Genomic DNA, 15,678 nt, shown 5'->3' on the forward strand with positions numbered 1-15,678 from the left:
ATGAATCGCAGGTGGCATTGAGAGTGGGTGTTGGCTGAGGTGTTTTAAAAAAAAAAAAAAAAAAAAAAAAACCACGACAATAAATACTCATCTGTCCCGGGCTCAGCATCTACTCCGGAGCTCATCCGACCAATGACGGAGGTCCTGCTCCCAGGGCCTCATTGCTGGGGCCTGTGATTGGGCCTCAGCAGTTGCATGGGTGGTGATGACATTATTACGCCAGCGCGCTCCATGTGACTGCTGGGGCCCAATCACAGGCCCCAGCATTGACACCTAGGGAGCAAGACCTCAGTTGCAAGGAAGAAGAAAAGCGAGGTGGACACTGCAGACTGATGGTTACCTAGAAAAGGTGAGGTAAGGTGAGAAGTGTTTTTTATTTTTAATCACTTTCACTGGACCTCTGATTATTATACTCTGGGGTCTGAAGAGATCCCAGAGTATAATAATAGCACCAGTACTGGGGGGAGGGTTTGGAGCATACAATAAAGTGTAGGAGCCACTAATCTATTTATTTTTTTTTGTCCCCATAGGTAATTGAAGCAGCAATCTTCTGAAAAGGTACACGCTGCAATACCTGTGCATTGCAGTGTATAGGAGGCTGTCAGCCCGTGAAGATGCATAGGCTGATTGTCTCTATTCAAGGCAGAATCAACCAGGTATGCGGAGGGACAGCGATGACGCAGACCCATGGTCATTGGTCAGACCCCAGGCTACCAAATAGGAGCAGCGACACCCATCTGAAAACGTCATGGGGGGGAGGGGCGATCTGGACCCCAATATATAATAAAACCCCTGAGATGCCATGCTCATGGTTGACCGTGGCATCTCAGCGGTTAACACCCACGATCGGAGATCAGCTCTGATCGGGTGTTTTAGAGAACAGCGTCAGCTGTTACATACAACTGACACCCACAAAGCAGGATGCACACACAGTTTCTGTGTGCGCACCATGCTTCCGCCGTGGTTTGTGGGAAGTCCTTCCTGGCAGTGCCATACTATTAGGGTTGATGCCGGAAGGGGATTAAAACAATTCACCGCAAATTAATATGGCTCAGGTCGAATCATTCCAGAAAATTTTGTGAATCTGCAGAATTGAATTTTTTTAAAAATTCGCTCTCATCTCTAATAACTTTTAATCTACTTTGTGTGAAACCAGTTTTACTCGACCATTTTGATTATGTCCTGATAAGACAAATAGATGTAATAGAGGAGGTCTCCAGTACGGAAATAAGCAAAATGGTTGACGAACCATTTATGGAAGTTATCCAAATTGGACAACTCCTAAACAAAAGTGTTCACTTCTAAGATCAGGGACATTCACTTAGCCAATCAGATCAGACAGGTTTAGTGAAAAATGGGGCAAGTATGGAAAAGAGGAAACCCAGCACAGCACGTCCCAAAGGCTCTGCCCCAGTACATGAAGCAAACGTTCAGCCAGAGTGGGGACATAGCTTACAAAACAGGGAGTACATCCAGCACACCGGATATTTATCTGATCTTTATTCCATATACAATTTCAAGTCCAGTGAGTGATAAACACAACACCTATGCTAGAGGCCACACATGAACCAAGGAAAGGCTCCAAAACATGGCACCAAAATCCAGCAACTACAAAATAGTCTACTGCAATGAATGACGTGAGAATGCCTTCTATGCCACCTCCATTCTCCCACTATTCCTACAGCTGTTTTATGCAAATTAGAATTTGCTATTCTATTGAAAGAATACCTTGACAACTAGGCAGCATTGCCAGTAAGTCCTTCCTTCAATGTGACAATAACCCATCTGACACCCACAATTGACAAAACATAGGAGATTTTCCTCTAATTATGTGATAACTCCTCAGAAACAAGTGACTCTCTCCTATTTTGCAATGATCCCTCATACACAAGCAACTCTTCACCAAGTATGCAGTGACCCCTTAGACACGAGCAGCCCTTTGCCAACTTTGCAATAACCCCTCAATCACAAGCGATTAGATTCAGAGTATGTGATAGCCCTTCAGACGCAAGATGATTTTCCTCCAAGTATGCAATAATCCCTCAGACATGAGCAATTCTCCAGCAAGTATGCAACTGCCTTTCAGAAACTAGCGATTTTCTTCCATGTTTATTTATAAGAGAGGTTATCGCCTACTTGGAGAAGAAGTACCTGAGGGGGTTGTTGAATCCTAGAAAAGAATTGCTTATGCCTGAAGAGTTATCGCATCTCACTTCTGTAATCTGTCCTGAATGCAGTTACAGGACTCCCCTTTCTGTCAAACCGCTACACAGATGCATCTACCTTGTTAGTCACTGCACTGGTTGTCCAGCCACCACAGAATACAATATAATATTATCACACTCACGCATAAATCCATCCATAGCACTGCACCTCCCTACATCTCCATCCTGTTTACCACCCTAGCCGTCGTCTACATTTTGCTAAGGACTTACCATTCCCATCTTCAAGACTTTTCTTGAGCTGCACCAGTTCTCTGGAACTCTTTACCTAGGCAATCAGATTAATACCCAACTACAGCAGCTTCAAAACTGCCCTAAAATCACATCCGTTTAGACGGCTTATCACATGACCTGATCACATTGTTCTACACATCCACACACTACACTTACCCCATTCCATCTATCTTCCTCTATTCCTCAGATCCTGACCCCTCCATCTAGAAGTTGCTCTGCACTCCCTGCATATAGTAGCTGTACATTCACAGATAGCAGCTGGTGACAGTCTTATACAGCTTCAGTTATGTGACCTTATTTTTTAAAAGATGGCTGGAACATTGTAACATACAAGCCCTCTGACCTCTTGTGTCCCCCTATTTCCTCATAGAACGTAAGCTCTCACAAGCAGGGCCCTCACTCCGATGGTTTAATATATTTATTTCATTGTTACATTGTAATGTCTCATATTGTCTGTTCATGTGTCCTCTGATTTGTAAAGTTGGCGCTTTATAAATAAAGTTATTACTATTGCTGAAAATGTGTACAAAGTACTATATATCAGAATGTTTGGTTTTAAAACTTAATTTTATAATTAAAGAAAAGTTAATTTAAAAAAAAAAAAAAAAAAAAAAAAAAACCTCATTCTCTGTGGGAGTCTCTGCAACAGTTTCCTCCACAATTTGCTGACAACCTCAATGTTCTTTGCTTCAAAACATTACAATTAAATTCCTATTTTTTTTTTCCAAAAATGACTATTAAAAGCACTCACTTGTTTCACATGGCGTTTTAGATGCATATACACACTCTGTCCTGTCTTCCTGTAATGCCGTTCCACATGTTCCCTTCCAAATCCAAGGAATGTGCTCATACACACATACAGACCTCCTTCAGAAAGCTAAGGGAGGAAAAGGAAAAACATCAGATTGTGTAGGAATATATGATCAATAAATATTAGCAACAATTATAAATGGGAGAAAATATTGAGAGACTATTTGTGATAATATATACATGATACAGGTATTAGCATGGTATCAGTACAAGTCTGGGATGAATAGTAATGTGCCTACATCTGAACCCATGCTGCCTGCCATACATTGGGCTGCGTGTAAATGTTATGCACAGTGCTATACAAACGTTTTTTTAACCGGACACAATGTCCTGCATGTTTCACCATGGACAGGCAGAAGATGCACAAAGGCGGTCACTTTGCAAACCCATTCAAGTGATTGGGTTTGAAAACTGACTGCCGGGTTTCCTTCCCCTATCCAGTTTCGCAGGGCAGAAGACAGAATCCCAGCTGGATTGGCTAAAGCATAGACTAGGCGCAAATGTGAACCTGTCCTAAGGGTTAGTTCACACGCAATTACGTGTGTGCATATTCCGTCGCAGCTGCCGCAACGGGATGCCGGTGCAGTGCACGGCATCCCTTCGCGTCTTTCCACTCCGGATTAGGCCCAAATGAATGGGCCTAGTCCAGAGGGTGCTGTCGTGAGGCGGACACCGCAGCTGATTCAGCCGCGGAATCAGTCTGAAGAAAGGGCAGCTCATAAACGAACGCTAGCAGTCTACAGAGACCACCATTGTGAGGGGGCAGATTATGACGTGGATTCCACGCCAAAATCCGCCTCCTCTTGTCCTGTGTGAACGGGGCCTTAGTGTACCTAGCAGGATTGATGTGGTTTTGAAGACAAAAGGTTGTCACACCAAATATTAGTTACATTTAGGGCCCCTTCACATTACGGATACGCTGACCGATTCTGAACTTTAAAACACGTTCAGAATCAGCGCGTATAAAGCAGTTCCCATTCATTTCAATGGCAGCCAGCATTCGAGCGCTCCCCATTGAAATGAATGGGCTGCTTGTTTCTCTACGAGCGCTCCCATTGAAGTGAATGGGAAGCGCTCACGTGTAAGGCTCGCTCGGCTCATTCCGTGCCATACACGCGAGCGCTTCCCATTCACTTCAATGGGAGCGTTCGTAGAGAAAAAAAGCAGCCCATTCATTTAAATGGGGAGCGCTCATATGCCGGCTCCCATTGAAATGAATGGGATCTGCTTTATACGCGCTGATTCTGAACGTGTTTTAACGTTCAGAATCAGTCAGCTTATCCATAGTGTGAAGGGGCCCTCAGATTTATTTTTTTGCTCATTCATTTTGCATTTTGTTGCGTGGTTTCTATTTCCGCCTAAAAAGAGTGAAAAAGCTTGCGCTTGCAGCGCTTTTCTCTCCGTATCTTTCATGCAGAGAGGTGAACGGTACCCCTGTACAGAGTACAAGCACTGAACCAAGCCTAACTGTATGGAAGGTCAAATATTAAGCAGCTGTACAATGAACCTATGGAATAAATTGTGCTTAACCCATTTATGCCTATAGTTCCATTATTGGAACTGAAAAATATATAACCTCCAGCATAAATAGGTTAAAGTGAGTCATACATCTCTCTTAAAAGACCACTCAACAAAGTCCTATTTTGTCCTCCCTTGGTGGTAAAGGGTAGAGATGTAAATGCATGCTATTGTCACCAGTAAGAAATTCTGAAAATCTTGTTTACGGCTGTGATTTCTTAGACATCTTGTTATATTTACTTCTGTGACTCACCAATTGACTTCTGTGACTTAATAATCCAGTACCCTTACAAGTATGCAAAACCGTAAGAGGAGCATACAGTACCATGTAGCTGCTGTACTATACACTTAAATCCGAAGACTAAAGCTAAGGCTCCATGTATATGAGCGTGTTCTTTGTCAATATACTAGCGGTGTTTGTTAGCAACTAACACCCTAACCCATTATTTTATATGGCCCCATAAACAAGCCTGATGTTGGACATTTGCGGATCTCTAATTGATGACCTGAAGGATAGTTCATCAATTTAGCCTGGAAAACCCCTTTAAATTCTATAGCCTGGGAAAAACATCATAAAGTACACTTTGTACAGACGCAAAGTATTATCTGGCCATAGTTTGTTTTATGAGAACTGAAAAAAATTCCACCACAATAAATACTACAAAATGCTGTGTATGAATCCAAGCAAAAGCCAATCTGCCATCAAAACTGCAAGCGACAGAAGTCAAGTGCTTTCCCAGTATGTCACATATTTGCCCCTCTCCCCAGATGACAAACTTTTCAACTGGACTTTCAAGTATATGATCTGTCTATATACCATTAGAGAATACCGCTTTAACAGCTGTTGGGTGTCTTTACCTCCATCTGTCATTGCAATTATTCTAGTAATTTCTGACATCGCTTACGTTCCTCCAGAAACAGTAACAGCTACACCTTCTCCGAAGAAATGCTATTGCATCTCTCAGAATCCAAGTGGCTGACATCCAGCACGGTCTTCCCTTACGTCCCTTCTTCCACTGGGCAGCCCAGCTCTACCACCTTCCTTGTCCGCAGTGCACACTGCTTTCTTGGGATTACCCAGAACAGTCACAGAAATGACAAAAGAGAGACACCTAGAGATTAAGCTCAGTTATTGTTATGGATATTGTATTAGTAACTAATACGGTTTTGTGGGGGGGCAGTAACATTGCTGGCCATAAAGCTCTTACAACTCCACCAGTTATACTGTTCCCATAAATTTTCCAGTTACAGAGGCCCAAAGCATTGTAGCTATAAAAAGAAGTCCAAATGGAAGTTACAGAGAGCGACCAATAAGACAGTACCCATAACAAAAGTTCAAGAGTCCAGGGCTGCAGCAGACATCTATAGGGATTTTTAATTTTTTTTTTTTACATCTTTTATATATCTAATTTAAAGGAATCCTCCCACAAAACAAGTCATTAGTAGAGGGTCAGACCTCTCATAGCCCCAATGATTAGGGGAATGAGGGACTTTACTCCCCAGTTCCGAATGGAGTGGTGGGTTGGGCAGTGCACACACACACACACCACTCTTCATTTCAATGGGAGCACCTCTCATCTCAGGCGCTCCCAGTGAAACAAAGTTTGGTGTGCGCACTGCCCAACCCACCACTCCATTCAGAACGGGGGAGAAAAGTTCTCCTGGCCTGAGCAGCCTGACCCCCACTGATCTGCAAGTTATCCTCTAGGTTGATATGCCGATTTCTTGTGAGACTCCCTTTAAGAGGAGTTATCCGGAGATTTAAATTTACCTCTGGCAGGTTCTGTCCCGATTACAACCCCAGGGCACATAATTAGAACCTGGGTCTCTCCGCTCCCTCTTTCCTCTCCTATTTGCACAGGTAATAGGACATCATCTGTTCTTTACCTCAGTCAGCCAGCGCCCATAGTACAGGTAATACTGTGAAATCTGGAGAGAAGGGAGGTAGCAGGATGACCCGAGTGTTGGTGGTTGGTTCCAATCATGTGGCTCCGGTGTCAGAACCTAGGCCCATCGTAAAGAATCCAAAGGATGAATTAAGGAAAATAACTCCTCAGGCAACCACTTTAGTTTAATGGAACTGGACCAAGGTACCAAGTGTACCTTGCTAACATTCCACCTGAAAAAGAGGATTGGGCCTCCCCCCCTCCTTTATTCTGGAGAATGGTGGAGGATATGAGGCACCCCATTAACCAATTATGGTATATTCAATTTGAAGCCTTGTGGAGTTACAAGAAGAGCAGAGCGCCCACTCAAGACTGCACACTGTGTGCGCATAAAATCTTAAGGAGCGGCAAATGGAGGACACAGGGTAGCAGAATAATCATCTGTGCCAGTTACATATGTATGCACTGAACTAAGTATTACTAGCTAATATGTTTATGAGATATTCCTATTTTACACATTAATGACATATTCACATATAAATACTTCTATAATCAACACTTTCACACGATCATTGGAATTCTAGGACATCAGCATTGGTGCTTATGTTATATAACCCATTGGCAGTACAAAGCCAGCTGTAGAAGTGGGGGCAGTTATAGGGACAAGAGGTTACAGAATATGCTGGATCACAAAGCAAATAAAATATAGTCCATATTGTTTGAGTGCAGTACCGCCTAGGACTCCTATTAGTCAATCAATCAATGAAGCTTTATTGGCACGTCCGAATAGACATTTAGCATTGCCAAAGTAAGTAGAGTGGGGTAGGGGATGGGGGCATATTAGTATAACCTTCATTGGCAGCAGCACCATTTTCTGTCCTCCAATATCCCCAGTACAGCAATTTATAGAAATTAAAAGTGGTAGCACTTCTTTATGTGTAGGACATAAATGAAATGTAGTGACATAGCTGCTTTAAGTTACCAAATTTAGTAATGGATTGAGTTTAGTTATATTACTTGACGGTGGGTATGAATCAGATACATTTCCCATGTGTTAGTGTTGTTGCTGTTTTGGTAATGAAGTCAGGTGACTCCAGCATGTCCTAAGTGCACCGCGATTCTAAAAGTAACCTGTCACGTTACTACCCACTTCAGCATATGTGGTACTATACCCAATAGATGTTCATTTCAAAAGGGGCCATTTACCAGTCTCTCTAAAGGGGAGAATCTCAAACATCTTTAGTGGGAAAGGCTTGGCTACACAAGCAATTAGCTAGACACCATACATGCTGTGTATTCTCTACGCCAGATAGTTTCCGCTAGAAGTAAAATGTTAAACTGGCTCTTTCACTGTATATTTGTCTCAGATTTCAGTATAGAATCCCTGCCAAAAACATGTACAAAATATGTAGCATATTAGCACAACTTCTTACATGTTTAAAGGGTTTGTCCAGGAAAAAGACTAAATAAAAAAAAAAATTATAAAATAAATAATCATGCTCCCCATTCCCTGATGCTCCAGTGCCTCCCAACGTTATCTGGTCCATTGTCATCTTCTGGCGGAAGTTCCAGCAGCTCGTGACCACCGAGGCCACTCAGCAGCCTCAGCAAAGAGCACGTGACATCACTACCTGCAACCTCCTGGGTTCTCTTCCGGAGGCCACTCACTGGCCTCAGTGGTCACATGACTGCTAAGGCCAATCAGAAGCAGGTATCTGGAACATCACAGCTGGCGAGCAGTTTCACATTGAGAAGAAGCCAGAGCAGCAAGACCAAACCGTGCTGGAAGGATGCCAGAGCACTGGGGCAAGTAGAGTATGATACAGAATTTAAATCCCCCCCCCCTCCCCTTCTTCTCAGCTCACCCGGTCTATTTTATAAATAATAGCTTTGCCCAGAGAAGGTTTATAAGGCACCATGATACAGAGAAACAGAATTTTTGGCTTTGTTTTACAGTACCAGCAAAGTGAGATTTCAAGACATTTCATTAGTCTCATTCACACATCACAGGGGAAAAAAAAAAAAAAAAAAAAAAACACAGTAAAGTTAATTTTAGCTATGGAATCGCAAGTATCTCCCCTAAATATTTAATAGAGAAAGAAAATACTAAGAAAAAAAAAAAAAAAGAATTAAAAAAAAAAATGCATTTTGCTGCATGGGACCTTAGCCTTAAAGGGATCCTATCATTTAAACACTTTTTTTCTAGCGGACACGTCGGAATAGCCTTAAAAAAGGCTATTCGTCTCCTACCGTTATCAGTCGCCTCCGGCCCGCCGTTCAGTAGAAATACCAGGTTTTTACCGGTATGCAAATGAGTTCTTTCGCAGCATTGGGGAAGCCCCCAGTGCTGTCTGAGCGCTTGGGCCTGCCCCCAGTGCTGTGAAAGAACTCATTTGCATACTGGTAAAACCTGGTATTTCTACCGAATGGCGGGCCGGAGGCAACTGATAATGGTAGGAGAAGAATAGCCTTTCTTAAGGCTATTCCGACATGTCAGCTAGAGAAAAAAAAAGTGTTTAAATTATAGGATCCCTTTAAAGGGGTTGGCCACTTTCAGACAAGTATTGAGAGACAAATGTTATTGTTTGTATGAAAAAAAAAAAAATAATTTCTGTATCAATTCCTCAGTTTTCTAAATCTCTGCTTGCTGTCATTCATTCAATTACTTCTAGTGGATAAAAGTCTGACCATGGTCATGTGATTTACAGTCCATGGTCATGTGATGAGCACACAGGTGCCGCTCGTTATAGTCACAGCACAGTAATCAGACATCTGCCTGGTAATCAGCTGCACACCTGTGTGCTCATCACATGACCATGGACCGTAAATCACATGACCATGGACCGTAAATCACATGACCATGGTCAGACTTTAATCCACTAGAAGCAGTGGAATGAATGACAGCAACCCGAGATCTAGAAAACTGTGGGGAATTGATACAGAAAGTATACAACGTTGTATTATACAAAACAATCTCATTTGTCCAAGCGCTGCCTGTGATTTTCAGAACCACAGACTTTATTGGGCTAGGGGGGGGGCTTGGTCCACAAAACAGACCAAGTAGAGCATTTCTTTGATGGTCTGTGCCTAAAAGTGTCCATTCAAATTAATAGGATTGGTTTGTTTGGGGGTTTTTTATGTAGATTGTGAGCCCCATATTGGGATCACAATGTACATTTTTTTCCCTATCAGTATGTCTTTGTAGAATGGGAGGAAATCCACACAAACACAGGGAGAACATACAAACTCCTTGCAGATGTTATTCCTGGCGGAATTCGAACCCAGGACTCCAGTGCTGCAAGGCTGTAGTGCTAACAACTGAACCACAGTGTTGCCCCTCAATTAATAGGATTGTGTGCTCTCTGGAGAACATGGACATCACGCAGCCATCAATAACAGAACAAAGATCACTTTCACATAGCATTATTTTGTGAAACCAAGAGCACAGTGAAAGTTTTCCACCTTTTCTGTTAGACCCTTTGCTTTTGGTTTACAAATTCTGGAACAGAATGAACAGTAGAGACAGATCTGTCCAGACAGAATCAAGGTTAACCCATGCCATAGAATAGAATGGGATCAGTCAGAGCAGTGCAAACAGAGTTTTTTGGTGCTGATTTTGACGTTGAATCCGCCTCAAAATCAGCCTCCAAAAAAAGCTTCGCAATAGAACTCTATTGGGAGGCTTTTTTTGGAGGCTGATTTTAAGGCGGATTCAGCGTCAAAAAACTCCATGTGTACTGACCCTCAGGTGTGCTTTATTGTGCTTGTCATTTTACTGGATGCAAAAGTCCTTGATGCAGTACTTCATTATCCAGGTGTTTTGATGGAGCCTCAGCTATAGCGGTGAACCTAGCAAAATCATGCTGATAGAGCCCCACATATGTGTGAATAGCCTTTAAAAAGGCTATTCAGGCACCGCTAAAGTTATATTAAACTACCCCCAGTTTTAAAATAATACCCTATAAAAGAATGTGATCAACTTACCCATCGTGCACGGTGGGCGGGCATTCAGGGTCCGCCGTCTTCTTCATCCACGCCTCCTCTTCCTGCGATGTCCTCGGGTCTTCCTCCAGCGCTCGCGAACTGACATTGCTAAAAAAAAAATGCCCTCGGCGCATGTGCAGTAGCCGTAGTAGAAGCAGCATGCTACTGCGCATGCACCCAGGCCATTTTTTTTTTAGCAATGTCAGTTCGCGAGCGTCGGAGGAAGACCCGAGGACATCGCAGGAAGAGGAGGCGTGGATGAAGAAGACGGCGGACCCTGAATGCCCGCCCACCGTGCACGATGGGTAAGTTGATCACATTCTTTTATAGGGTATTATTTTAAAACTGGGGGTAGTTTAATATAACTTTAGCGGTGCCTGAATAGCCTTTTTAAAGGCTATTCACACATATGTGGGGCTCTATCAGCATGATTTTGCTGATAGAGCCCCTTTAATTTAATTGAAAGTTGTGAAGTATAAATATTTTACATGGTCTGGTATAGGGCTTGTGCAAGAGACTGGTTGGAGAGAGATGATATAATTTACTTCCATCTATTACATGTCCAACAAAACCTCTAATAAACACAATAAATAAGAATTCAGTTTTCGGCTCACCCCGCAGCCCCACAGATTGTTAGATTCCAATGGGTGGGTAAACTGCAGCTTGACACTTGAGACCTGGAGAGTATGGATATAAATAGCTGGTGCAGCAGCGTGATGAACGCCAGACAGCTGAGTCACTTTTAAAATGGACCTGGGAAGTTTAACAGGCAGCGCTGATATGAAAAATACAATCTGTTCCTGTAATTTCAAGTATAGGCCCAGGTCAGAAAGGGACCATACATTAAATCTAGGACATGAGGACGTTTAGCGAATCTATAAAACACAGGTTATTTTCATTGCTTGTTGGCCAAATACGCTAAATACATTTCTTATCTGGCGTACGTTATATGTATTAATGTTTCCACCAACCTAAAGGGGATTTCACATAGAATACTGATCAACAATACTAGGAATAATAGGACAGATCATCAGTATCAGATCGGCAGGGCTGTGACACCAGACAGTATTCAGGCAAGTGACACCTTGGCTACACCGTGAAGTCAAATCCATTAATCACACGGCCTATTTGTTTTGCACCACAGTCTTGAACGGAGCGGCAAGTCGGGCATTGTGCATACAACTCCTTGCATTGCAATGGGAACTGATGGAGATAGAAGTCAGCTGAAACTCAGTGGTTGGCTATTAGTCATAATATCAGAAAAAGACTATGTAGGCCACCATATAAAAAAAAAAAAAAAGCCATAAAGAATTATAGTATGGCCCTATACACTTCATGAATGTGTTCTCATAGCTCTATACTGGTTTGTGTAACTATGGATATAGAGAGGTCTACTTTTGCCATATAAAACGCATGTCCAACCTCTGTCCACCAACTGATATTCAATCCAAAATGTGTAGGAATGAAATACTGTCTGACCTTTCCTCTATAAGCCTAGTTCGCTTCACATTTTCCACTTTTTTTATTGTGCCGTTATAGTTTTCCATGCCATGGTAGGAAACAGAAATACCGCAATAAAGCCCGGTACAAGACAGACTATGAACCTCAGGATGCCATAAGCCATATTCCAAATTAGCAGACTTATTCTACCATGGATTTATGGCAAACGCACAACAAAATTTCCACGATCAATTGCAAAATTCCACAACAAACGCATAAATGCATGCCCCAAAACACAAGTTTTTTTAAAAAAAATAAATAAATAAATTAAAAAAAAGCATCCCGCGTGCTAGCACTGCCTGGATTCTGATAATGCCACATGAACTAAGCTACGCTGGATTTTTCTGGTCTTAGAACAGGATGGCAATTCACTTCTATATAAAACAGTAAACTCGGGCAAGTTTAGCAAATCCTACCGATACATCTCAGGAAAATACACACAGTGGAAATGCTGTCATTTCCAAAACCGTTGCATTTTTGGAAATCACAGCACGTCAATTATACCTACGGAAACGCTGGCGATTTCCCTATAAATAGAATTGAAACAGAGGAAAACTCTACATGGGGCCTTAACCTAAAAGACAAAAAGTGTCAAGATTTCCCATAGCAACCATATTCCAGGTTTCTTTCCTTGCAGGTCAGGACATAGGCCCAGATACACTAATAGTTAGCCGGTGTCTGGCAGGCAGCTGGAAATACGCCGAACGTATCACAATGGCTGCTGCTGGATGATAACTGGTGTAACGTTAGACTGTCTTGTGACGTTTATACCACCTTTTAGTTGGTTTACTTTGAACCAGAATTTTTCCACACAATTTTGTAGCATTTTTGTCTCAATTGGTTGCATTGTACCACCCCATTTTTTAAGAATTCACACTCGTGTTCAGCATGCTGAAAAATTCTACCTCAAACTAGACGTGCCATACCGCGCCAAAGACGTGCTAGGTTTACACCAGTACCTAGTTGTAGCCACAATAGTAAATCTAGGCCAGAATGTCATAGACTTGGCCGCCATTGTAAACGCTGACAGATTTTATAAGGGAGTCTTCTTCGGGGATCCGCTCTCTGGGCAATAAGTAATGGGTACAATAACAGATACAAAGCAGACTGAACAGCAGACTCCATCTCATAAACAGGAGTTACGTAAAAACAGCATTTTCTCCATCACTATGGTAACAATGATAACATTGCCCAATACAAGCATAGGTAGAGATCTAATTGGATCGACCTTGATTGTTCCAATCATAGCAGTGCCCAGAGATGCAGGCAGGCTGGCGCATGTGGTCGCACACAATCTCTACAGACAGCTTTCAGGACATCTCAGGTCAACATGTCCTGCCAGGAAACCTGCTGAACACCAAGAGCCTGAGCCAGTCCATCCACAGCCCACACCAGGGTTAGGAGATCCCCGGCCATCACATGAGCCTTGTGGGCTGATCGGGCTGGAGATCCTGTCAGCCTCACGTGCTAAGATCACTGGGATCTCCCGGAGCAAAACAGAAGCCATGCGGGAAGCGGCGCTGTCATGAGGGGAAGGGGAGGCGGCAGACGGCGGGTCACTCACGCACTCACTCACAGGGGAGTCATAGGAGAAGGCGCACTCCGTCTTGTAGACCCTGTCCCCTGACTTGGGCACCCTGATGGTGGGCATGTAAGGCACAAGCAGCTCTCCCAGGTCTGCAGCCATCTTCACATTCCTGCTGCTCCCAAACAATGCTGCGACTCTGCAGCCAGCGGCCCAGGCATGGGAGGGCAGGACGGAGGATGCTATTTTAATCCAATAGCAGATCGCACCAGCCCCGGGTCCTGCTCTGCCTGCTGGGAGCTGCCAGCCCTTGGCTATTTATAGAGGGCAACTTTTATTTTTTAATAGAACTGGGTGGCTGTGGACGTCCATTTGTCTGCTGGGATCCATGGCTGTCACCATTAACTACTTCATGCCCAGAGCCTTGGATTGGGGTGCTTCTGTGTGAAGCTGGCCCTATGCCTACTTGTCACAGGGGAAAAAGATATGTTTTGGGGATTTTTATCACTGGCCACTTAACTGAGAGTCTGGGGAATGGCAAATGTTTTTACCTAATGAATATCTATAACCAGTGTGCTTAAAGGGGTTGTCTAGTTTCAGACCAATGTTATGGTTTATATAATGAGGAGTTCTACAATTCCCCAATATACTTTCTGTATCAATTCCTCGCATAGAGTGTCCTCCCAGGGGATACAAATCAGTCCCCTGGTCATGTGATGGGCGCTCAGGTCACCGCCCAGTAATGAGACATCTGCCTAGTAACGAACTGTGCACCTGTGTGTCCATCACATGACCAGGACAAACTGGCCATATAAATTGGTTTACCTGCTGTAAGCCGCGGTTATTGTTTATACTTACAAAGGTGTGCGGCCTAGTGTGCTACATTGTGAACCTAAAAATGTCTCCCAATTTTGGCACATTTTTTCATCGCAAGTTAAAGGGGTATTCCCATGAACATAATCGTATCTATATTTGTAAATAATTAAAAGTTAAACATTTTTGCAAATATAAGTAGTTAAAAATTCGGCAGAGTTTAAGATTTTCTCTAATTATCTTAATGGTGACAGTCTGTTGTCTTGATTGGTTGCCAATGGATACGACCACGAATGCAGAAACTTTCTGTGGTCTGGGACTTATCAGGAACCCATCCATGATTTTCTTATTGTAGCTGGGTTATCAGGCAGGGGCACTACATGTATGAGAAGATATTCCAGCCACAATAAGGAAATCCTGGCTGATTTTCTAACCTTAGAAAGGTCCTGCATTCATGGTCATGTCCACTGGCAACCAGTCAAGACAATGACTTGTGACCACAAGATTTTTAAAGATTTCCTCTAAATCTCTGCATAATGTTTGATCACTTATATTTGCAAAAATTTGTAACTTTTACTTATCTACAAATTTAAAAATGGTTATGTTTGTTGGAATACCCCTTTACGCAAACAAATAGGTAGGGTAAAGATGAGATAGTATTAGTAAATCTGCATCTATGTGTATTCAAAAAATACACAGTGGAACGTATTTGCAAATCCTGTCTAATATTTAGTGCAAACTTTAAAAAAGAGCTAGATTTATCGCTGTGATTTATCTATTACACTATGCAGGGTTTTTTTTGCATTTTAATTAGAGATGAGCGAGTACTGTTCGGATCAGCCGATCCGAACAGCACGCTCGCATAGAAATGAATGGACGTAGCCAGCACTCGGGGGGGTTAAGCGGCCGGCCGCCGTCAAAGCGGAAGTACCAGGTGCATCCATTCATTTCTATGGAGCGTGCTGTTCGGATCGGCTGATCCAAACAGTACTTGCTCATCTCTAATTTTAATCCCTTCCCGCACTGTACTATTATGTCGCGTTGAGCATATAGTTAAAGGGGCTCTATCAGTAAAATCATGCTGCTAGAGCCCCACATATGCGTGCATAGCCTTTAAAAAAAAGCTATTCAGGCACCGTAAAAGTTAAATTAAACTACCCCCCGTTTTAAAATAATAACTTAAAAA

General features: G+C 42.8%; 1 protein-coding gene across 2 annotated transcripts in view; it reads right to left on the reverse strand.

The window, feature by feature from the left end:
- USP13 (ubiquitin specific peptidase 13) overlaps nt 1-13,923 on the reverse strand; it is a 68,556-nt gene extending 54,633 nt beyond the window's left edge. Inside the window, exons 1-2 of one of the 2 annotated variants that reach the window (XM_075268631.1) lie at nt 13,731-13,923; nt 3,208-3,333 (exon numbers count right to left, since the gene is read on the reverse strand). In XM_075268631.1, coding sequence (XP_075124732.1) covers nt 3,208-3,333; nt 13,731-13,841 — 237 coding nt within the window. In that variant the 5' untranslated portion in view covers nt 13,842-13,923. Of the gene's footprint in view, nt 1-3,207; nt 3,334-13,726 lie in introns of both variants that reach the window. The other variant, XM_075268632.1, reaches the window with a different exon arrangement.
- Between the last annotated feature and the right edge of the window lie 1,755 nt (nt 13,924-15,678).

Source organism: Leptodactylus fuscus, chromosome 3 (assembly GCF_031893055.1).
Source record: "Leptodactylus fuscus isolate aLepFus1 chromosome 3, aLepFus1.hap2, whole genome shotgun sequence".
Lineage (NCBI taxonomy): Eukaryota > Metazoa > Chordata > Amphibia > Anura > Leptodactylidae > Leptodactylus > Leptodactylus fuscus.